The 25,256-nt window shown below is 37.3% G+C and overlaps 1 protein-coding gene across 3 annotated transcripts in view; it reads left to right on the top strand.

Moving 5' to 3' along the window:
* Window positions 1-3,186: 3,186 nt before the first annotated feature.
* LOC133614777 (uncharacterized) overlaps window positions 3,187-25,256 on the top strand; it is a 56,656-nt gene continuing 34,586 nt past the window's right edge. For 2 of the 3 annotated variants that reach the window (XM_061973011.1, XM_061973010.2), the window contains exons 1-6: window positions 3,187-3,243; window positions 9,757-9,949; window positions 20,305-20,465; window positions 20,542-20,653; window positions 22,623-22,674; window positions 22,756-22,849. In XM_061973011.1, the coding sequence (XP_061828995.1) occupies window positions 9,849-9,949; window positions 20,305-20,465; window positions 20,542-20,653; window positions 22,623-22,674; window positions 22,756-22,849 (520 nt within the window). In that variant the 5' untranslated portion in view covers window positions 3,187-3,243; window positions 9,757-9,848. The remainder of the gene's footprint in view (window positions 3,244-9,756; window positions 9,950-20,304; window positions 20,466-20,541; window positions 20,654-22,622; window positions 22,675-22,755; window positions 22,850-25,256) is intronic. The other variant, XM_061973012.2, reaches the window with a different exon arrangement.

Genomic DNA, 25,256 nt, shown 5'->3' with positions numbered 1-25,256 from the left:
TCCGGACACCATATTCAATTTTCTTAATTCCTAGATTATTTGCAAAATGACACACTTCGGTCAAAACATATGCCCATTCATCGAAATAGAGCAAGCATTTGTAAAAATGCAGTTTTATTTGTCATCTCACTCACACAGACTTCAAATGATAAAACACTATTGGAGTGAGTTACCCAGAACAGTGATAAATACAAAACACATTTGTAAAAATCCCTATTTTACTTGTGAAATTTTCAAACTATTTCACATGTTTGGGGCATTTTGCCCGACCCTTTTAGCATATGGGATGAATGATTACTGTAACTTGACAAAATATATTGGCAAATCCACACCAATCGTCAGTGTTTACTTTGAAGTGGGCCTACATGTTGTAAAAGTAGTCAGTAACGCTCCGTTCGTGTAGTTTTTAGCCTCAACCCGAGTAAACAGAATGCTAATGCTAACAAGCTAACGTTGAAGCCGATGGGTTTGTGTTGTCGGCGTGAGATAAACACTGACATTTGTTCATTATTATATATTGTTATTTACAGATAAACACAGACCTTTATTAAATATATTATAGTATAATAAATATTTTATTAGTTATAATATGCTCAGTGGTAGAGATGTATTATCGGCCGATACATGCTTTAAAATGTAATATCGGAAATTATCGGTATCGTTTTTTTTATTATCGGTATAGTTTTTTTTTTTTTTTTTTTTTTTATTAAATCAACATAAAAAACACAAGATACACTTACAATTAGTACACCAACCCAAAAAACCGCCCTCCCCCTCATTCACACTCATTCACACAAAAAGGTTGTTTCTTTCTGGTTCCTACATTATATATCAATATATATCAATACAGTCTGCAAGGGATACAGTCCGTAAGCACACATGATTGTGCGTGCTGCTGGTCCACTAATAGTACTAACCTTTAACAGTTATTTTACTCATTTTCATGAATTACTAGTTTCTATGTAACTCTTTTATATTTTTTACTGTCTTTTTTATTCAAGAAAATGTTTTTAATTAATTTATCTTATTTTATTGTATTATTTTTTTTTTAAAAGGACCTTATCTTCACCATACCTGGTTGTCCAAATTAGGTATAATAATGTGTTAATTCCACGACTGTATGTATCGGTATCGGTTGATATCGGTATCGGTAATTAAGAGTTGGACAATATCGGAATATCGGAGATCGGCAAAAAGCCATTATCGGACATTCCTACTCAGTGGCCTTGTGGTTAGAGTGTCCACCCTGAGGCTGGGAGGTTGTGAGTTCAAACCCCGGCCGAGTCATACCAAAGACTATAAAAATGGGAGCCATTACCTCCCTGCTTGGCACTCAGCATCAAGTGTTGGAATTGGGGGTTAAATCACCAAAAATGATTCCCGGGCGCGACCACAGCTGCAGCTCACTGCTCCCCTCACCTCCCAGGGGCTAGAACAAGGGGATGGGTCAAATGCAGAGAGTAATGTCACCACACCTAGTGTGTGTGTGACTATCAGTGGTACTTAAACTTTATATTGATATTTACAGATAAACACTTACATTTGTTATTTATCTATTCCTATTTACAGCTGAAATGGACCAAAAGGAACCGCCTGACTCTCATGAATTCATCATTTACTGAGAGGACGACTTTCTGACTGTTGGACATTGCGGACAAAAGCCTGATTTTTTATGAACAATTCGGTACACTTTATTTTATAAATCATATCGTTTTGTACGTGATTGCTTTGTATTTCAATTACTTACTTTTTAGTAAAACAACTGTGACCTAATATAGTCTGTTGCACAGTGTCCGAGTGCAGTGGTTCTCAAATGGGGGTACGCAAACCCCTGGGGGTTCTTGAAGGTATGCTAAGGGGTAAGTGAGATTTTTTTTAAATGTCTGTCAAAAAGAACTGTGAAAATAAATGCAACAATGCAAGATTCAGTGTTGACAGCTAGATTTTTTGTGAACATATAACATAAATATTGATGTAAAAGATTTATTTTTTTGTGAAGAAATGTTTAGAATTAAGTTCATGAATCCAGATGGATCTCAATTACAATCCCCAAAGAGGGCACTTTAAGTTGATGATTACTTCTATGTGTAGAAATCTTTATTTATAATTGAATCACTTGTTTATTTTTCAACAAGTTTTTAGTTATTTTTACATCTTTTATTCCAAATAGTTCAAGAAAGACCACTACAAATGAGCAATATTTTGCACTGTTATACAATTTAACAAATCAGAAACTGATGACATAGTGCTGTATTTTACTTCTTTATCTCTTTTTTTCAACCAAAAATGCTTTGCTCTGATTAGGGGGTACTTAAATTTAAAACATTTTCACAGGGGGTACATCACTTAAAAAAGGTTGAGAACCACTGGCCTTGTGGTTCGAGTGACCACCCTGAGATCGGTCGGTCATGAGTTCAAACCCCGGGCCGAGTCTTACCAAAGACTATAAAAATGGGACCCATTACCTCCCTGCTTGGCACTCAGCATCAAGGGTTGGAATTGGGGGTTCAATCACCAAAAATGATTCCTGGGCGGGGCCACCGCTGCTGTCCACTGCTCCCCTCACCTCCCAGGGGGTGGAACAAGGGGATGAGTCAAATGCAGAGTAATTTCACCACGTGTGTGTGACAATCAGTGGTACTTTAACTTTAACTTTATTTACATGATATCAGTATAGAAATATAGTAAACCATTGATTGTATAAACTACCCAGAACTATGAAATTGACGTCCCACTGGGGTGAGTTTTCCTTGCCCTTATGTGGGCTCTGTACCGAGGATGTCGTTGTGGCTTGTGCAGCCCTTTGAGACACTTGTGATTTAGGGCTATATAAATAAACATTGATTGATTGATTAATTGATGAAATGCGGTGGAAACACAAACCACACTTCTCCAGGAACCTATAGATCCAGGAAGCAGAGGTTCCAGAAACTAAACGTTCCTGAACTCTTGTTGAAAAAGGGCCTAAAGGATGCCTTGTGTGGTCGCTCCAAACATCAGCTTGCTGCAGCTAAATGAGGACCTCTGCTGGCCCCCGGCTGTCATTACAACACAGGTGCATGATCTTGCATGGGCGTGCCTTTCCGTACAGGAGCAGCTTCCCGTCTTAAGATCATGTGCCTTTTGCTTGTCCAGGTTGGTCCAACCCATCTGCAGAGTCCTGCCCCCTTTCCTTCTGCAGACTTGAGGAAGTCCAGTGCATCCAGCAGCAGCAGCAGCAGCAGTAGCAGACCAAGAGAGGAGGTAAACTCTTTTTTTGTACTTACTTAAAGAGTCTATTACAGTCTGTGCATCATACTTTTCTATTATTTTGAAATTATTCTAAATGAAGTGCAATTGCACAACACAACAATTGAACATGTTGTTCAATGGACACGATTTTGTCCACAGCCGGATCTCATCAGGTTGTGTCCCTAATGAAGTGTGCAAAGCTTTACTTTGTTTTACCTCTCTTTTTCACAATATTTGACCTTGTTTTGCCATCTGGAACTCAATATTATATAGGGCAGTGTTTTTCAACCACTGTGTGCCGTGGGATACAGTCTGGTGTGCCGTGGGAGATTATCTAGTTTTACCTATTTGGGTTAAAATTATTTTTTGCAAACCAGTAATTATTATCTGCAAATGATGTGTTGTTGAGTGTTGGTGCTGTCTAGAGCTCGGCAGAGTAACCGTGTAATACTCTTCCATATCAGTAGGTGGCAGCCGGTAGCTAATTGTGTTGTAGATGTCGGAAACAGCGGGAGGCACCGTGCAGGAAAAAAAGTCTAATGCTTAAACCAAAAATAAACAAAAGGTGAGTGCCCCTAAGAAAATGCATTGAAGCTTAGGGAAGGCTATGTAGAACAAAACTAAAACTGAACTGGCTACAAAGTAAACAAAAAAAGAATGCTGGACAACAGCAAAGACTTACTGTGGAGCAAATACAATGTACAGCCGAACATGACATGACAATCAACAATGTCCCCACAAAGAAGGATAAAAACAACTGAAATATTCTTGATTGCTAAAACAAAAGTAGATGCGGGAAATATTGCTCAAAGGAAGACATGAAACTGCTACAGGAAAATACCAAAAAAAGAGAAAAAGCCACCAAAATAGGAGCGCAAGACAAGAACTAAAACACTACACACAGGAAAACAGCAAAAAACTTGCGTGATGTGGCAGGTGGTGACAGTACACCTACTTTGAGACAAGAGCTATAGTGATGCATGGTTGGTTATGGTTTAAAGTCATATCAGACAATTGCGACAAAGACTTTTTACTGTCTACTGAATTACGTTTTTTAATGATTTCTGCTGGTGGTGTGCCTCCGCATTCTTTCAACGCAAAAAATGTGCCTTGGCTCAAAAAAGGTTGAAAAACACTGATATAGGGCAGTGATTCTCACACAGGTGGTAGTGGTGGTTGTACGCGGGCTCCATCTAGTGGTATGGCAAAAAATCACCTAGTTAAATATTCAAACACAGTGTTACTGTTCAAACTGTGTGGCCAAAAATATTAAATATACTTGTAAAATAAAACCTCTGTTTTTAATGAATACTTTGGCTGCTGTATTATGGTGGTACTTGGAGAGCCAAGTGTTTTCTGAGGTGGTACTTGGTGGAAAATGTTTGAGAACCACTCATGTTTCCTTGGCAGACAAAGACAACTCAGCGTAATATTCACTCCTGTAAATGTTCTTGCAAGTCAGTGTCAATATTTGAAGCCGCTTGAAGTCTGCCAGCAGGGTTGTTGTTTTTTTTGCAGCCAAGTTACAATAAATGGATTAGAAGAAGTTCACTTTTATGCCAATGAACAGTAAAGCACAAATTAATTATTATTTCACGAGCAATTATATGTTCCACATTTATTAATGATGGGGGGGTTTTGAAGCAAAGATGTTGTTGTGGGACACATTAGACACTTTAGCTGTATTCTTATTTCCGTCTGCAACTTTTTAATCTGCTGGTGTCGTAATTGAACATGAAAGAAGGCAGATGCTAATTGTGTGGACTTTACGATCATCAAGTTAGTGAAGTATGTGTTACTGACTGTCCTCTAATTGGACACATGTCGTGTTTTGTAACCCTTTTTTTTTTGTTTGCTGCAGAGTTGAAAGAACAATCTGTAAAGGTTTGTTTCTTGTCTTCCTAACGTGGCTCCTTTTTGCATGCATTTTAACAAAAAGGCTCAATTTTAAATGTTCCCTCCCCTAAATAATTGACCTGTGTGAAGTTGGACCCCCCTACTTTGTCAAAATTTCCCCAAACTTGTCCCAATTATTTATGCTGCAAATTTTTTTATTTTTTGCCTTTAAATTTTTTAAGTTGTTTTAAATACTTTTTCTGACTAGTGATGTCATCCAGCCCCCACCATGCCAAACGTACCTATAAACAAGGGTTCGGAAACGCAAAATGTTGAAAGAGCTATATTGGACCAAAAAAAATATTTGTTTGGAGCTGCAACAAATTAAAAGCCTTATATACGTGTTATAATAAAGGCAACACATGATATAAGTGTCTATATTAGCTATGTAAGCCTACTATCAAAGTGACTTTAAAAGCCTTATATAAGTGTTAAGATGAAGGCAACACATGATGTAAGTGTCTATAATAGTTGTATTAGCCTACTATCAAAATGACTTTGAAAGCCTTATATAAGTGTTACAATGAAGGCAACACATGACGTAAGTGTCTATATTGGCTATAATAGTCTACTATCAAAATTACTTTAAAAGCCTTATACAGGTGTTATAATGAAGGCAACACATGATGTAAGTGTCTATATTAGCTATATAAGCTAATATAGACACACCCTATATAAGTGTTATAATGAAGGCAACACATGATGTGTCTATTTTAGCTGTATAAGCCTACTATCAAAGTGACTTTATAAGCTTTATATAAGTGTTATAATGAAGGCAACACATGATGTAAGTGTCTATATTAGCTATAATAGCCTACTATCAAAAGGACTTTAAAAGCTGTATATAAGTGTTATAATGAAGGCAACACATGATGTAAGTGTTCATATTAGCTATATTAGACTACTATCAAAATTACTTTAACAGCCTTATACAAGTGTTATAATGAAGGCAACACATGACGTAAGTGTCTATATTGGCTATAATAGCCTACTATAAAAATGACTTTAAAAGCCGTATATAAGTGTTATAATGAAGGCAACACATGATGTAAGTGTCTATATTAGCTATATTAGACTACTATCAAAATGACTTTAAAAGTCTTATATAAGTGTTATAATGAAGACAACACATGATGTAAGTGTCTATATTAGTTATATTAGCCTACTATCAAAATGACTTTAAAAGCCTTATATAAGTGTTATAATGAAGGCAACACATGATTTAAGTGTCTATTTTAGCTATATAAGCCTACTATCAAAGTGACTTTAAAAGTCTTATATAAGTGTTATATTGAAGGCAATACATGATGTAAGTGTCTATTTTAACTATATAAACCTACTATCAAAGTGACTTTAAAAGCCTTATGTAAGTGTTATAATGAAGGCAACACGTGATGTAAGCGTCTATATTACTTATATTAGCCTACTATCAAAATTACTTTAAAAAGTCTTATATAAGTCTTATAATGAAGGCAACACATGATGTAAGTGTCTATATTATCTATATTAGCCTACTATCAAAATTACTTTAAAAGCCTTATATAAGTGTTATAATGAAGGCAACACATGATGTAAGTGTCTATTTTAGCTATATAATTAAAAAAGTTGTACATGTAAACAAACTACAGTGAGTTCAAGGATCGCAGAAATTAGTAGGACAAATCGGTGCTTACCAAATACTCTCATCAGTGAAGCATGTTTAATATAAACAGTGGGATTTCTAACCATTAGGAAGGTTTAAGTCATGTTTGTTCTCCTACAGAAAATATATTAAAACATTCCATTTTCACACATCTCTGAAAGAGGTCCAGGGAGTCCAAATGGGACACGTTTGGGGAGATTTTTTTTACAAAGTCCGTGGGCTGTTATAAATTGTAACACATAAAAACTATAAAACGTTATTAACAAAAACTGTAAAAGTTTGACAAAAAATTTGCAGCACAAACAAATAGGACACATTTGGGTGATTTGGACAGGGGGCTGGGGGACTGGATGACATCACTAGTCATAAAATGTGTATTTTAGAATAACTTAAAAAACATAAAACCAAGCATAAAAGTTGTTTAATAAAATAAAAATATCAACACTACAATGTAAAAGTGATTAAAGAGTGTTATGTCATGTCTAGAGGGTTCTTATAATGTTGGAAAATGTATTTAGAAAGTACAGTATTTATGCTCTAGCTATGAAAATATTAGATTTATAATTAATTATGCATACTTTTCGGAAATGTATTTATCGCGATAATGTTCGAAACCAATCAACAGCAATAAATCAGAGATTATTTTCTATTATTATGTCTAGTATATTGTGTAAATAAGTGTAAAGGTCATTACAGGGTATTATTTCATGTCTAGAGAGCTTTAATATTGTTAAAAAAAAACATATTTAAAAACTAACAAAAATATAAATTTTTTCTGTTTTATTCGATTCATAAATGAAAAATTCCTACTTAGCGGAAATTCAGTTTTAACGGTTACATAATAGTTTGCTTTTTACATAAAGACATAATCTGACGTAATTGTTTGTACATCTGTATTTATTGTTGTGTTGTTAGCATAGGAAAATACATAAAATAGGCAAATGATACACTAATAAACAATAAATACAAATAAGTATAATTGCAATAAATTGTTGTATAGTTAGGAAGAGTAAAGATAGTTTAAATGTTAAATGTTTCTCGTGATATTATTACACAAATACCCTGTGCATTTTTTTAACAACAGATATTGATTGATTGATTTAGTTATTATATAATGTTTTACATAGTAAATCTGGTGATTTGACCTGGTTTGAACAGTGTGTTACTGTAAATGGAAACATTTTACTATACATGGTTTTCTTAGGGTACATTTCTGGAGACTGAGCTGCCAAGTTTTTCACTGTAAAATATATAGTTGTTGTTTTTACGATGTATTGCTGTAAATGGGGAAAAAAACGGTACCTCAGTTATTTACAGTAAAATTATCTTCACTAAGCTACCATTTTTTTACAGTAACATTTTCAGTTGTTTTACGGTGTTTTACTGTAAATGGAAGGAGTGGTTAATACTATCGATACCTTGTATGGTATCGTTATTTAATCAATACTAAAATGATTACATTGGTATTTTTCATTTTTGTTGTTGTTATTATTAAAATATATTTTTTCTTGGTCTTTTTCGTTATTGTGTACAAACATACCCAAATTAAACAGTAAAATTATGAAGCCTGAGCTGCTAGTTGTTTTTTTTTACCCTAAAATTGACAGTTGTTGTTTTACGACGTATCGCTGTAAATGTAAAAATGCTACCACAGGTTTTTTTACAGTAAAATTATTGGGCGAGTGAGCCCCCTTTTTTTGCCGTAAAATGTTCAGTGGTTTTACGGTTTATTACTGTAAACTGAAAGACAGTGTCACAGTTCTTTAGCGGTAAAAAAAACTGGGTGCTCAAAATGCATTGTCTTTTTTGCAGTGTACAAATTGATGGGTAAGTTGCTTTGGGGAAAGAAAAAAAAAAAGAGCATATTTAAGTATTTTTATTTCGATAAAAAAAAGTTTGAAAAGTATAATAATAAAATGTTTGTGTAATAGTAAGGTTTACAACAGGCCTAGGCAATTATTTTGACTCGGGGCGGCCAAATTTAGAGAATGAAATGTGTCTGGGGGCTTGTATATCTATATCTAGGAACACTAATACAAAAACTCACAATAATGTCTGATTGAATGCTAAAAACGTTATGAAAGACCGCCTTAAACGGAATGGAATTTTACATTTTTTACTGAATGAGACACCCAGAATGTACATGAAAATAAAGAATGTGGGATTTACAATATTAACTATGACCAATAAAACACTGAATATTGACAACATATGAACGTCACACCCCCTCTCCATCCACATATTTTACAATCAAGCAAAACGCAACAAAAATGCAACAAACACAGCTAAATATGAACGCGAAAAAACAAACAAAAAAAAACACCTACAATCTGATACATCTGATACATCACTAAGCTTTAGAACTTTGTTGTAAAAATCTCCTTCCGCGTCTGTCCCTAACACCCGCATTTCAGGCTCTGGAAACACTCTGTGGAAATGCTCCCCACCCACACTGCTTGGTGCCTCGTCTGATCTGCAGTGACTTAGATTACCATAGTAACTCATTAGATGACCATAGTAACTAATTAGATGACCATAGTAACTAATTAGATTACCATAGTCACTAGTATATCATGTAAAAGTGCAGATTCCAAGCATTGAAATACTTTGTATAGTTCAAGACTTACGGTCATTAGACAACATCACTGGACATCATATTGGCAGCTACACTTCACATCTTAAATATCTAAAAAAAATATTTAGGTATGTCCGGCGGGCCAGACTGAAAAGCTTAACGGGCCGCATGTGGGCCCCGGGCCTTAATTTGCCAAGGTCTGGTTTACAAGGTATGCAATTGCATGCAGTAGATGTATTTTTTTTTCTGGTAAGAGAGAAAACATTACATTATTTCCAGGTTATCGCAGGTCATAATACAATGAAGTGGCCTTGAGAGTGACACCTGTGGCACACCGCAAAATCTTAAAAGTGATTATTGAGGCGATTTTGGACCTTGCGGTAACTACATGTGTTGCTCTTTGCTTCTCCAGGAGGGAACACCAGTGAGTTGTGGTGACCCCTCCCCGCCCCCAAGTTGATTTTGCGCATCTGCCCACGCCGGGTAAGTAGAAGAAGGGTGACCATGATCGACCTGAGCTACCTGACGGAGGAGGAGCAGGGCGTCATCATGACGGTGCTGAGGAGGGACACCCAACTGAAGAAGGCAGAGGAGCAGAGAGTCCGGTAGGACAGAAACATACAAGAAGATATTGGTGTGAGACCACATGTCTGTTCCTAATAGAACAACACAAATAATAACTCGGCGGCAGAGAATAAGACATGAACTCAATTAACAACCACGTCCGAGGGGATGTCGTGGTCGATGGTATTTAGAGGAGATGACACACCTTCTACCTGGTCACGAGTGCACATTTCAGTCAGCAAATATTTGAACACGACGCCGCCTCTTAGCAGTGACTCAAGAATGTCAAATATTAGCTTCAAGTGCCAATCAGGTAGGTGTCAAAGCATCCTGGCCACAGCACAACCTGCTCAGTGGCCTAGTGGTTAGAGATTGGTAGGTTGTGGGTTCAAACCCCGGCCGAGTCATACCAAAGACTATACAAATGGGAACCATTACCTCCCTGCTTGGCACTCAGCATCAAGGGTTGGAATTGGGGGTTAAATTACCAAAAATGATTCCCGGGCGTGGCACCGCTGCTGCTCACTGCTCCCCTCACCTTCCAGGGGGTGAACAAGGGGATGGGTCAAATGCAGAGGACAAATTTCACCACACCTAGTGTGTGTGTGACAATCATTGGTACTTTAACTTAACGTAACGTTAGGTACACCTGCACCGTCCAAACCACATGCACATTTTAACTCTGGCAAAGTATTTGAGTACGGTATTTTCCAGACCATAGAGCGCACCGGATTATAAGGCGCATTGCCGATGAGTGGGTATGGTCAGGTTTTTTTTTCATTCAAAAGGCACATCGGATTATAGGGCGTATTAAAAGGAGTCTTTTTTTTTTCTTCTAAATGTAAAAGACTTCCTTGTGGTCTACGTCAGTGTTTTTCAACCTTTTTTGAGCCAAGGCACATTTTTTGCGTTGAAAAAATCCGCAGGCACACCACCAGCAGAAATCATTAAAAAACAAAACTCAGTTGACAGTAAAAAGTCGTTGTCGCAATTGTTGGATATGACTTTAAAGCATAACCAAGCATGCATCACTATAGCTCTTGTCTCAATGTAGGTGTACTGTTATTTTGAGTCTGTGTGTAGTGTTTTAGTTCTTGTCTTGCGCTCCTATTTTGGTGGCTTTTTCTCTTTTTTTGGTATTTTCCTGGAGCAGTTTCATGTCTTCTTTTGAGCGATATTTCCCAAATCTACTTTGTTTTAGCAATCAAGAATATTTCAGTTGTTTTTATACTTCTTTTTGGGGACATTGTTGATTGTCGTTTCATGTTCGGATGTACATTGTGGACGCCGTCTTTGCTACAGTAAGTCTTTGCTGTCGTCCAGCATTCTGTTTTTGTTTACTTTGTAGCCAGTTCAGTTTTAGTTTCCTTCTGCATAGCCTTCCCTAAGCTTCAATGCCTTTTCTTAGGAGCACTCAAATTTTGTTTATTTTTGGTTTAAGCATTAGTTACCTTTTTACCTGCACACTGCCTCCCGCTGTTTCCGATATCTACAAAACACTTATTAAATGGTTACTCTGCCGAGCTCTAGACAGTACAGACACTCAACAACAACACATCATTTGCAGACTACAATTACTGGTTTGCAAAAAATATTTTTAACCCAAATACTTTTTAGGTGAAATTAGATAATCTCCCACGGCACACCACACTGTATCTCACGGCACACTAGTGTGCCACAGCACAGTGGTTGAAAAACACTGGTCTACATAACATGTAATGGTGGTTCTTTGGTCAAAATGTTGCATCGATGATGCTTTACACATCATCTTCAAGTCGCTTTCTGACAGTCTCTTCAGGATGCGGCGTTTTGTGGGCGGTCTTATTTACGTGGCTCACCTTCGACAGCGTCATCTCCCCGTCATCTTTGTTGTAGCGGTGTAGCGTGCAAGGACGGGAGTGGAAGAAGTGTCAAAAGATGGAGCTAACTGTTTTAATGACATTCACACTTTACTTCAATCAATAACGGAGCAGGATTTCCTCATCCGTGGCTCACTAGTGCAACAACAAGGCCGGAAATGTGTCCCGTGAAAAACCGTCCAACCGGAACTCTCTAATAACTAAAGTTCCTTGGGTGTATAATGTAAACTCACCACACCGGTATGTTTTAGCGCTTTCATGGCGAGTTTACTGACAGATATAAGTAAGAACTTTACACTACTTTATATTAAAAATGGCAACAGCGGAGGATGAATGTCCCATAACATGAAAATAGAGAACAAGAAGAAGCTTATCGACTACGGTGTCGCCACAGACTACAAAGGCGGATGCGCGCAAATTTTCAGGACTTCTGCAGATCCCAAATACAGATCAGCAGGTACAAGAAGGTAAGAAAAGTTACTTTTGCATAATATTGCGAAACAACATCACAGTATCTTCCCTATCTGAATCGCTCCCACTGCCCTCTAGTCCTTCACTCTCACTTTCCTCATCCACGAATCTTTCATCCTCGCTCAAATTAATGGGGAAATCGTCGCTTTCTCGGTCCGAATCGCTCTCGCTGCTGGTGGCCATGATTGTAAACAATGTGCAGATGTGAGGAGCTCCACAACCTGTGACGTCACGCGCATATCGTCTGCTACTTCCGGTAGAGGCAAGGCTTTTTTATCAGCGACCAAAAGTTGCAAACTTTATCGTCGATGTTCTCTACTAAATCCTTTCAGCAAAAATATGGCAATATCGCGAAATGATCAAGTATGACACATAGAATGGACCTGCTATCCCCGTTTAAATAAGAAAATCGCATTTCAGTAGGCCTTTAAGTGTGCCTTATAGTCCGAAAAATACGGTATTTTGGTGGAACTTCCACAAGACTCTTATCCTTTTGGAATTACAGTGGTACCTCAACTTAAGAGTGCCCCAACTTAATAGTGTTTTAAGATAAGAGCTGTCGCTCAGCTAACTGTTGCACTTGAGTTGCAAGCATCTCCGCCATTAGTTGGCGTTGCAAATGTCACAGTGAACCCCCGTTAGATCCAAAGCATTAGCTCACAGCTAGAAATTTACTTTGTTTTTCAACCATGGTAAAGAAGAAAGTGAGTGTAAAGGACAGTGCTGATGAGAAGAAGTGGATGATTCATTGATCTTAAAAAAAGTTAAAAGTTAAAGTACCAATGATTGTCTCACACACAAACTAGGTGTGGCGAAATTATTCTCTGCATTTGACCCATCAGCCTTGATCACCCCCTGGGAGGTGAGAGGAGCAGTGGGCAGCAGTGGTGGCCGCGCCCGGGAATCATTTTTGGTGATTTAACCCCCAATTCCAACCCTTGATGCTGAGTGCCAAGCAAGGAGGTAATGGCTCCCATTTTTATAGTCTTTGGTATGACTCGGCCGGGGTTTGAACTCACAACCTACCCATATCATGGCGGACACTCTAACCACTAGGCCACTGAGTACGGTAGGTGGCCTAGTAATTAAATAATCAAAAACATGACCTAGCGTTGTGCCAACTCGATGAAGCGATTTGAGCGTATCACTGCTAGCCGGCACCATACTGACGCAGAGAATTCCAGCCAAGAATGTTGAAATAATATCTAAACAGGGTACATTTATTCATACAAATATGGAAAAGCTGCTGACAGAGAAGTAGCTGGAGGGACATTCTGTAGAAATCCAATGGAGTTGTACTTTCTATTGTATTGTTTTCATACTAGGCATGTGAAAATCTCTGCGAAAACGCTTGAAATTTGTGTTTCTAAACATTAATTTTCACGTCTAAATATCACTACTGTGTTTAAAAAAAATGAAATATCATAATAGAAATACGATCCAACAAAAATTAGCAAACCAAAAAAAATGTTCCGAACGCTTGCCTCAGCTGCTCCTTATATATATATATATATATATATATATATATATAAATAAATAAATAATCCGTTCATGAATGAGTATATCTGTTCGGCCACCGTGACCAGGCAGCAGAGGTGTGGACTCGAGTCACATGACTTGGACTCGAGTCAGACTCGAGTCATGAATTTGATGACTTTAGACTCGACTTGACAAAATGTAAAAAGACTTGCAACTCGACTTAGACTTTAACATCAATGACTTGTGACTTCACTTGGACTTGAGCCTTTTGAATTGACATGACTTGACATGACTTGCTACTTTCCCCAAAACCCAAAGATGAAAAAGTTATTCGGGAGTGCTCCGTATTTTGCATTGTGTACTTGTCTATCAGCGTTGCGTGTGTCAGCTGGTGTGGTCTCAGTACAACAGCCAATCAAATTAGATCTACTTTGTTTTCATCACACAGCATTCATCCAATCAAATTGCAGGACAACCAACGAAGAAGACATGTCCAAACCACACGCCAGTGAACAAAAAATGATACCTAAAATAATTTTGTTTGGGTATAAAAATTACGAGGTGGTCAACACAAAACGGTTTGCTGTATGCAACACATGCGGTTCGAAAATTACTGATGGAGAGGCAACAACTTCCAACTTCGTCCGGCATTTGAAGTTGCACAAAGAACGGTAAGTTTTGAATGTAAGATAACGTTTATTGGCTAAGTAACGTGACTTTTATTTGCTGTGTAGTTAAATCAGTGAGGCTGTAAACTCACTGCTAACGTTATAACGTTATTGCAAACACGGGAATCTGTTGCAGTTCACTACCTTATTCATACTTTTTGTTCAGTGATTTTTTTTTAAGCAGGGTTACGTTAGTCAATATATCACACGTAACGTTAGACGGCGGTCAGCAGCACCGCGTATTTTAGCCACCTAAAAAAAGACAAAAATAGTAAAATAAAGGTCAGTTAAAATGTATACTATATTATGAATATGTGTACCGTTTTAGCTAGCTTTCTGACATACTGTTGGTTGTTTACCTCAGTGGTCCCCAACCACCGGGCCGCGGCCCGGTACTGGTCCGTGGATCGATTGGTATCGGGCCGCACAAGAATTTTTTTATTTTTTTTTTATTTTTTTAATTAAATCAACATAAAAAACACAAGATACACTTACAAGTAGTGCACCAACCCAAAACAACTCTCTCCCCCCTTTTGTTCTGCGCATTGAACATGAAGACTCTTCCTTCACTGTTCCGAGTGGCCATGAGAGTCTTGGCAGTGCCTGCCTCCAGTGCTCCAGTGGAGCGAGTTTTCAGCCATGGTGGCATCATACTACGCCCCCATCGTGCACAAATGACTGACAGACTCTTGACTAATTTGGTCTTTTGCAAATGCAATGCAGCATAGGGCCCTGACATATAAAAAGTACAACTTTTTTGTTATGTTCACGTACATGTCATGTTTTTTCAATGTTAACACTTTTGTACAAATAAGTACATTTGCACTTTTTTTTCAATGTGTTTGTTCTGTAAAGGAATGAGTTAATGTTTAAAATGACTGGTTAATAGTGCTATTATAAAGTGCAATGTCAGCACAATTTTCTTTCCTGCAATTTAAAATGCACTTGTTTTAATAAATAAATACAGCGTTTGAAAAGCATACACAATCTGTGTTAATATATTAGTCTGTGGTTAAAAGGACTTGAAAGGACTCGAAGCTCAAAATGCAGGACTTAGGACTTGACTTGAGACTTTCCAGTCTTGACTTTGGACTTGACTCGGGGCTTGCCTGTCTTGACTCGGGACTTGACTCGGACTTGAGGGCAAAGACTTGAGACTTACTTGTGACTTGCAAAACAATGACTTGGTCCCACCTCTGCCAGGCAGTATACCCTTCCCCTTCGAGCTGTCCTGGATGAACTGAAATTATTTTTTCCAATAATTTTGGAACTTGCAAGAGTACTTCTTCTTACTCGTCGTCTCTTCTTCGTTCTTCTGCTTCGTTCGTCTCTGTTATGTTTTTGGACATTACTACTTGCCATAGTTTTGAAGCAATGCATGATGGGAATCCGGATGTTGTGTGTCAGTGTATTAACGTGCCGGCTCGAATAAACACACACTGAGAAATAGCTACGTGCCTGCCTACTTTTTGGGTTATAGATAAACCTATGGATAACGGAGACATATATAATAGTCTCCTTTTCAGGTGAGAGACGACGCTAAAGGCAGTGCATTTAAGGCACGCCCCCAATATTGTTGTCTGGGTGGAAATCGAGAAAAATTCGGGAGAATGGGTGCCCGGGAGATTTTCGGGAGGGTCACTGAAATTCGGGAGTCTCCCGGGAAAATCGGGAGGGTTGGCCTGGGTCATAAATAGGACTCAGATGCAGAGGTAGGGAATAATCCGGCAGGCTTTTATTTTGAAAAGTTCACTTTTCACCTCTTGAGTCAGGGCAATACAACAACGGCTATACTTAAACAACTAGGCGAAAAAGGTTTCACAAAATGTGAACAAACCGAAAATCACTCCAAAAAAGGAGGAAACAAAAATATGTATCTCTAACTACACGAGCGAGGAATATAACTATAAAATTTGAATAACAAAAGACGCTCCAAAAAGGAGCGATGGGCTATAAAGCCCCTTCACTGATGTTTATCTAGAGAAATAATTAACAAAAGGTCACTCAAAAATGAGGAAAAGACGAGACGGTAAAAGTAAACTGAACTCACCACTGCAACTTGAAAACTTAAACAAAAATTCACTCCGCTTAAGAGGAGAAAAGGAAAACTCAAAATACCAACTTGGAAATTCAGGATCTGGATAACAAGACGAGACAAGGTTTGGGTATGATGCTGGAGATGCACGAGACATTCTGGCACAGAACAAAGGGAGGGGTGGGCTTATACGACAATATAATGGGGGTAATGGCTGAACAGGTGGAAACAATCAGGGATGACGTCAGACTGATGACACATAAGGAAGGGCAAGTGACCTGAAACGAGAGGAGAGTTACTTTTCAAACTAAAACATAAATTCACAAGACACAAAAAACTAAGGACAAGACATCCCTCACCGTGGTGTGACAGGTACACTGCAAAAACTGAAATCTAAGTAAGATTAAATATCTCAAATAAGGGTGATATTTGCTTACTTTCTGCCTGATAAGATAATTCTACTCACTAAGCAGATTTTTATGTTAGAGTGTTTTACTTGTTTTAAGGGTTTTGGTCCTAAATGATCTCAGTAAGATATTACAGCTTGTTGCTGAGATTTGATGACCTATATTGAGTAAAACATGCTTGAAACTAGAATATCAAGTGTTGCAAAGCTGTGTCATCAACACTCACAAGTATAAAACTACTTTTTTAAAGTAATAATTTCTTACTTCAAGCATGAAAAAAAAAATCATGATGCCGAGCGCATATCATTATGTCAAGATAATGGCACTAGCGTTTACTTATTTAAGAATATTTTTCAACATATTGAGCAAAAAGGTCTCTTTTTTTTTCTACCAAGAAAAGTGCACTTGTTATTAGTGAGAATATACTTATTTTAAGGTATTTTTGGGTTCATTGAGGTTAGCCAAATTTTCTTGTTCTATTGGCAGATAATTTTGCTTAGTTCAAATAAAATACCCCTCATTTTTTATTTGTTTTTTTCTTGTTTTTGAACACTGACTTTTTGCAGTGTAGGGACTGAAAGTACTGACAGCCTACAGAACCAGGCCAGACACTACAAAGTTCTACAGGAGCTTAATTTAAGAATATTTTTCAACATATTGTGAAAAAAAGATCAAATTTTTTTTTCCACCAAGAAAAGTGCACTTGTTATTAGTGAGAATTTACTTATGTTTAGGTATTTTTGGGTTCATTGAGGTTAGCTAATTTTATTTGTTTTGGAAAGTCTTGACAAGCCGAATTTTCTTGTTCTACTGGCAGATAATTTTGCTTAGTTCAAATAAAATATCCCTAATTTTTTATTTTTTTTTCTTGTTTTTGAACACTGACTTTTTGCAGTGTACTCGACGTTCCTCTTGCTTACCTATCGTCGACTCTCTTCGCTCGCTGAGCCACAATGTTGACAACTGTCCACTTTGCTGTTAATTGGACTTGGATGATTACAATCATACTGTCATTCCAAATGGGGTCATAGGTCAACTATTGGAAGGCTTTAAAGCCTGGAAAGATGAGCCACGTTAGTCGGTGTAAGAATGTGAAGAAACAATGTGCTTCTCATCAGGAGTTAAGTGGAGGCGTTTGGTCGACTCGTTCACTCAAAGGCCGCTGTGTCCGCGAGCGTCGTCTCAAATCACATGACGAGTCTTTTGTTGATTTGATTTTGAACTTGATGGAGATGTTTGCCACCCTCTTTAGCAGCATCATGTGCAGATTCCTACTCCGCCATGACCTTCAATCACTATAAGTATTACGCTGGAAAACAAACATATTTGATGGCTTGTTGACGTTAACATTCTGATTTCAAGCAACAATGATGTGCCTGTGCAGAACTTGTTGCTGCTGCTTGTTTGTAGCTTCATGTTTCAGTGCAGATTAGTGCGCTTTAAACGGGTGTCAGGTGTTGTTCTGGACTGCCTGTTTACTGAGGGTAAAGTGGACCCTCGGGGGGGTTTAACTCGGTCTCTTTAAGTCGTATTGGTGTGCGAATAATGTTTTTTATTATATGGCAAAATATATACTTTTACAAGAATAACTTTGTGACTTTGGACGGCTGTGTGGTGTTCGGGTCTGTGGGACCCGTTTTAATTTTTTATTAAAAGAAAAATGATACAATTAATTAATTTTTCAAACTGAGACTCACTGACTTTGGCTCATTTTCTGTGAAGAACATATATCAGAATACATATTAAATGTCCACACACCATACACCCCCCCTACACATTTCTATTACATATAAGATGTCCGGGTCCACTGGACCCGGGGCTAATAGAAGTGTGGAAATTGATGTTCTGTGTACCCCACACACAAACCCACTCACACACACACACACACACACACACACACACACACACACACACACACACACACACACACACACACACACAGCATGCCTAGACAGGAGGAGAACAGAGTGTAGGTACACAGAACATCAGAGGGTCAAATGTGCGAGAAAATGAGAGAAGACATTGTTGACAAACGATGTTTATCTGTCTGATGGACCCGTTGCATTTTGTGGCTTTTAATGCCTTACAATCAAACACTTTTATGTTAAAATACTGAACAGATGTTTATTGGGATAAGGTAAACATCTGTTCAGTATTTTAACATAAAAGTGTTTGATTGTGAGGCATTAAAAGCCACAAAATGCAACGGGTCCATCAGACCCACAAACGCTGGCTGAGTATCAACAATATGAACGTTGCACGGAAAATTTCTCTGCCAGTTTCTGCATTCCATAGGGATTCTTCAAGGTTGCAATATTGTTTGTCAACACTGTCTGCTCTCATTTTCTCGCACATTTGACCCTCTGATGTTCTGTACGTACAAAAACAAATTAGTCTAAAAATTAAGTGGTTGCAAGCACTTTAGAGCCGGAATACCAGTACAGTTGAGGTCCACTTTAACCCTTGTGTAATGCTCATATTGTTGTTACTCAGCCAGCGTTTGTGGGTCTGATGGACCCGTTGCATTTTGTGGCTTTTAATGCCTCACAATCAAACACTTTTATGTTAAATACTGAACAGATGTTTATTGGGATAAGGTAAATATGAATGCAAAGGGTAAAAAAAAACCCCACCTACAATCTGATATATGTGATATATCACTAAGCTTTAGAACTTTGTTGTAAAAATCTCCTTTCGCGTCTGTCCCCGACACCCACATTTCAGACTGGCCGCTCTGGAAACACTCTGTGGAAACGCACCCCACCCACACTGCTTGGTGCCTCGTCTGAGCTGATGTGACTTAGATTACCATAGTAACTAATTAGATTACCATAGTAACTAATTAGATGACCATAGTAACTAGTATATCATGCAAAAGCGCAGATTCCAACCTTTGAAATACTTTGTATACTTCAAGACTTAAGGTCATTAGAAAACATCACTGCACATCATAATGGCAGCTACACTTTCCATCTTAAAGATCTAAAAAAATTATTTGGGAATGTCCGGCGGGCCAGATTGAAAAGCTTAATGCGGCCCCCGGGCCTTAATTTGCCCAGGTCTGCCTTAGGCCAAATCTAAGACCTTGATTAATAAACGGTGTGCCATCTCAAGTGTTTCATGTGTGCTGGTGAAGTTCTATCCTTATTACAAGGATACAAATCTGAATTTTGCCAGCTCAAAATCAAAATGTTATAAGATTTGATACGTTTTATAAACTTGCATGAATAAAGCTGTTATATTATAACAAGAAAACTGTAATTGTATGAGAAAGATATGTAATTTAGTGAAAGTAGTGCTGCAATAAAAAAATTATAATAATATAAAATTGTATTTGATTTGTCATAGAATAAATTGTGATTTCGTCAGAAATTAATTGTATTTTACAAAAAAGACGTGAAAAAAATAAAATGACTATCATACAAGCAGTGTTTCTAGTTGTTTGCCATAGTAACAGTATTTGTGCGCATCCTTCAGGAATCTGGAGAGTATCCTGAGTGGAGATTCATCGTCGTCAGACTCCAAACTGAAGTATCTAACAGGCGAATGGTTCTACGAGGCCAAGTCTCAAAGACACAGGGACAAGATCCATGGCTCTGAAATCATCCTGGCCTCCATGAAGCAGCGGAGAGATTTAGGTGTGTGTGTGTTTAGCACAGTGTAGTCAACAGAAAATTGCAATTATAAAGTAATACTCACTTCATTTTGTTGCAGAGGGATATTTAAGAGCTGAAAGACCAAAAGCGCCCAGCAGTCAAAGTTCTGACTTGGCGGCTCCACCAAAACCTTTCAGACGTTTGGATGTATCACAGCCAAAGGAGCTAAAGTACACTTTATTTTACATAACTTTATGAATTACAATGTATTCTTATGTATTACTGTCTCATGTGCTGTTTTACATGACGCTTCCAGCATACAGACAACGATAATTAGTCATTTTGAAATTAAAGGGCTCAGTCATTCCAAAAGTAAAAAGTATTATTAAACAGGGATGAAATTGCAATTTTACATGACAAAATATACAATAGGAAAATAAAGTTGTAATTTTATCATCTGAAAATCATAATTTTATGAGGTAAAACAATTTGCAAATATGCAACACAATTATATTACAGGAAAAAAGTTATAGTTTTACACAAAATGTTTTGACCTTATGAGGACGAAAGTCACACAAGTGTGAGAATAACGGTTATAATTTTTCAAGAATATTGTTGAAATTCTACAACAACAAAATCATATGAAATTGTTATTTTTACAAGAAAAAAAGAAACATTTTAAATGATGAAAAACTCAATCTGGGAAAAAAATGTCGGATTTTTATCATCTTGAAATTATACTCGTATGAATAAAACAATGCTATATATTATACAACACAAATCTAACAGTAAGAAAATGATCATTTTAAAATCATATATTTATTGCTTTAAAAGAATAACGTACAAATATTGCAATAATTTTGCAATTCTGCACAAATAAAAGAAAAAAATGTTGTTGTAACAGGTATAACTTAATGTTTTAATACTATACATGTACAAAAAGTTGCATGAATAAAGTCAAAAAAAAAGTTGTAACAATACAAAACAATTTTTCATTGTATTTGACCAGAATAAAGACGAAGACTGACAGACACAAATTACTTCCAAGTCTGGTAGGACACGAGGTGACCAATTTTCCACAAATGCTGCTCTCTATTGAATACAAAATACACGGAAGAGCGAAATCCTCCACGCCCTCGTGAAGAGTCCCTGTCTTTGGACTCAGCGGTTGTTTGGGAGCATACAGGATCTCTGAAAAGGATCGCAGAAAAACAAAACACGTAGACAACGTTTGCTCAGCTGGAAGCTTCTCCCACACCACCTGTGGGTGTGTTAGTGTGTTGGTGTGTTAAGTGTGTGGGGGTGTGTGTGCTGTCTTGGGACTTGTGTAAACAAAGGCGGTGCCGACAGGGAATATGTTAATTTCATAAACCCGGTAGCGACAGCTTGGCGTCTGTCATTGCTCCTTGTGGTTCATGTTGGGCTCAAATGTTTAACTCCGTAGAACGTCACTTGGTAATTGCTCTGAATGCGAAGTGACCTCTCTGACACGGTTGAGGCTTTTTCTGACATGGAATTCCATGAACGGCAAAATCATGTCCCAATGTTTTGTGGATTGTTTTATGATCGGGCAATTAAATAAATATTTTAGACTAATTTAGGAATTTGTTGGAAGGAAAGCTGACTTCTTGTTCAGTAGTCGAAATCCATCCATCCATCCATTTTCTACCGTTTATTCCCTTCGGGGTCGCGGGGGGCGCTGGAGCCTATCTCAGCTACAATCGGGCGGAAGGCGGGGTACACCCTGGACAAGTCTCCACCTCATCGCAGGGCCTACACAGATAGACAGACAACATTTACACTCACATTCACACACTAGGGTCAATTTAGTGTTGCCAATCAGCCTATCCCGAGGTGCATGTCTTTGGAGGTGGGAGTAAGTCAAAATGTTGAAGACAATTCAACATGCTCTTTTAACACAGTCAATATTGGTTTTTTTTTCCCTGTGCAAATACTCTCCAACCATGCATTTCACGAGTGTGAGGAAATAACTTAAAGTGTGCTGTTTTTCAGTTCTGTTTATCTTTGCACTGAAGTACTTGCAGTTAATTCTCATGAAAAACATTGTAAGATCAGGAAAGGAAAGGAAAACACTGGTGTTGGTATTGTTTTATGTGGCTATTACTTCTTACATACCAGAAACAAACAGTAGTACTTGAAATCCCCCTTTTCTCATGTAAATTGTCTCATATTTCCTAGCAGTAATGCAGAGAAAGAGGATCTCAAATCAGCACTGTGGTCGCCAAGAATTGTACGCATTTTTTGTCATACAATAATAAGCACATTTTTAGGTGTATGTCATTTCTTAATTTTTGTTTTGATTATCTCCCAGACAAGACACAACCCTTTCAACAGAGCTTCCCGTAATGTGGTCAAGTCCGCTGAAAATGCTCAGGTCTGCTCAAAGAGTCAAGAGTCCGAGACCGGTAAGGCTCAGCAAAAATCGTATACACACACTGTAACAGTGCTGTTCAACTGGGGACCAGACTTCGTCCTTTACTATTGTTCTTATTTTACGTACAATCTGTCCTAAAACTTTTACATCACCAAATGATAGTCATGAATTAAGGAAAAAAGTGGAACAACGATGAAGCACTATGTTAACACTAGTTAAAGATCCTCTATATGACAGGAGTGTTCTGTGATTTTTAAGGACCTACCGCTATACCACTCGTCAAACATGCTTTATATAAGAGAATTCTTAAAGGCCCCGTTTACACTGCACCCCATCCATCCATCCATCCATTTTCTACCACATATTCCCTTTGGGGTTGCGGGGGGCGCTGGAGCCTATCTCAGCTACCCCAAATCTGATTTTATTACCACATCAGTAGGTAGTTCGAAACCTGATCTTTTCAAATGTGCGTTTTCTTTAATTTCATGACTAATTACATTGTAGATTGTCACTGAAGGCATCACAACTATGAATGAACACATGTGGAGTTACTGTATGTACTTAACAAAAAAAGGTAAAATAACTGAAAACATGTTATATATTTTAGTTTCTTCGAAATAGCCACCCTTTGCTCTGATTACTTTTTCGCACACTCTTGGCATTCTCTCGATGAGCTTCAAGAAAGGGTTTTCACTTCACAGGTGTGCTTGAAGCTCATAGAGAGAATGCCAAGAGTGTGCAAAGCAGTAGTCAGAGCAAAGGGTGGCTATTTTGAAGAAACTAGAATACAAAACATGTTTTCAGTTATTTCACCTTTTTTTTGTTAAGTACATACAGTAACTCCACATGTGTTCATTCATAGTTTTGATGCCTTCAGTGACAACCCATTGAATGAGGAGGTGTGTCCAAACTTTTGGCCTGTACTGTATATACAGTATATATTTATTTATATATACATACAGTAGATACGTATGTGAATGCTTTTATTGGTCATTAATTGTTATATATATATATATATATATATATATATATATATATATATATATATATATATATATATATATATATATATATATATATATATGTGTGTGTATGCATGTATGTTTGTATGTATGTATGTATGTATGTATATATATATATGTATATATATATATATATATATATATATATATGTATGTATATATATATGTATGTATATACACACACATATATATATGTATATTCACACATATGTACATATATGTGTGTATATATATATATATATATATATATATGTATACATATATATATATATGTATGTATAAACACACACACACACATATATATATATATATATATATATATATATATATATATATATATATATATATATATATATATATATATATCTACACACATCAGTGACGTGCAGTCACTAGAGGCAGGTGAGGCCCCGCCATCATGGAAAGAAAAAATATTTAAAAAGAAAAAAATATATATTGAATTGTTAAATGTATCCAGTGATTATACTATAAAGTTATTTTCCATTTAACTTCACCAGTTTTAGATTATTTTTATTCAAAATCGCCCGAATTTTCACATTTGCCGTTCAAATACTGAGAAGAGACGGTGCGGTGAACAGCAGCCAGTCGAGGCACGTCACTCAGTGCCTCAACATGGACGGACTCGGCTAACTGCTGGTCTGCTGTGCAGTGAGACCGTATTGCTATATGAACTATATTATACATTTCCATAGTTTAGTTAGCTGAGGTATATAATGTACAGTGTATTTTGTCAACAACTTTATGTGTGTAAAGTATTTCTTGTGCTGAGCGATCATAAAAGGGCTGCAAAAGACGCACTGGCTGAGGCTCGCCCCCTGCTCCCCCGCCGTAGAATGCACGGCAACCCCTGATGGGAGTGTTATATCAACTAAAGCCCACACTTAAACTTTCTACGTGCAAGATTGAATCTATTTAAAAAAGTTATTTCATAAGAAGCCAAAAAGTGCAAAAACAATAATGTTCGTGTTGGAGGAGTTGTGAATGACTGCTGGGCCACAACATTAGGTACACCTGCAGACTGCAGGTGTATCTAATTCACAACTCCTCCAACACGAACATTATTGTTTTTGCACTTTTTGGCTTCTTATTAAATAACTTTTGTAACCTATTTTTATGGGCTTTCCTCTTTGTGATGTTAAGTTCCTGTTATGCGCTGTTATACAGTATATGCCTTGAGCTCTTATTTTAAAGGCGCTAAGAGCGGAATTTTGACACGTTGGAGTGGAGCGGAAGTTTTTGAAAGAAGGTAAATAAAGTGGTCCTCGTGTAAACTGGAGCCTCCGTGTTTGTTATTTTGTAGTTTCATACAGTATAGGCGACATTTATAAACCCTCGGTTACACTTTTTTAAATAGATTCAATCTTGCACATGGAAAGTTGAAGTGAGGGCTTTAGT

Source organism: Nerophis lumbriciformis, linkage group LG17 (genome assembly GCF_033978685.3).
Source record: "Nerophis lumbriciformis linkage group LG17, RoL_Nlum_v2.1, whole genome shotgun sequence".
In the NCBI taxonomy this organism is placed as follows: Eukaryota; Metazoa; Chordata; class Actinopteri; order Syngnathiformes; family Syngnathidae; genus Nerophis; species Nerophis lumbriciformis.
The sequence above is the reverse complement of the archived record's forward strand: the minus strand, read 5'-3'. Positions and strand labels throughout refer to the sequence as shown.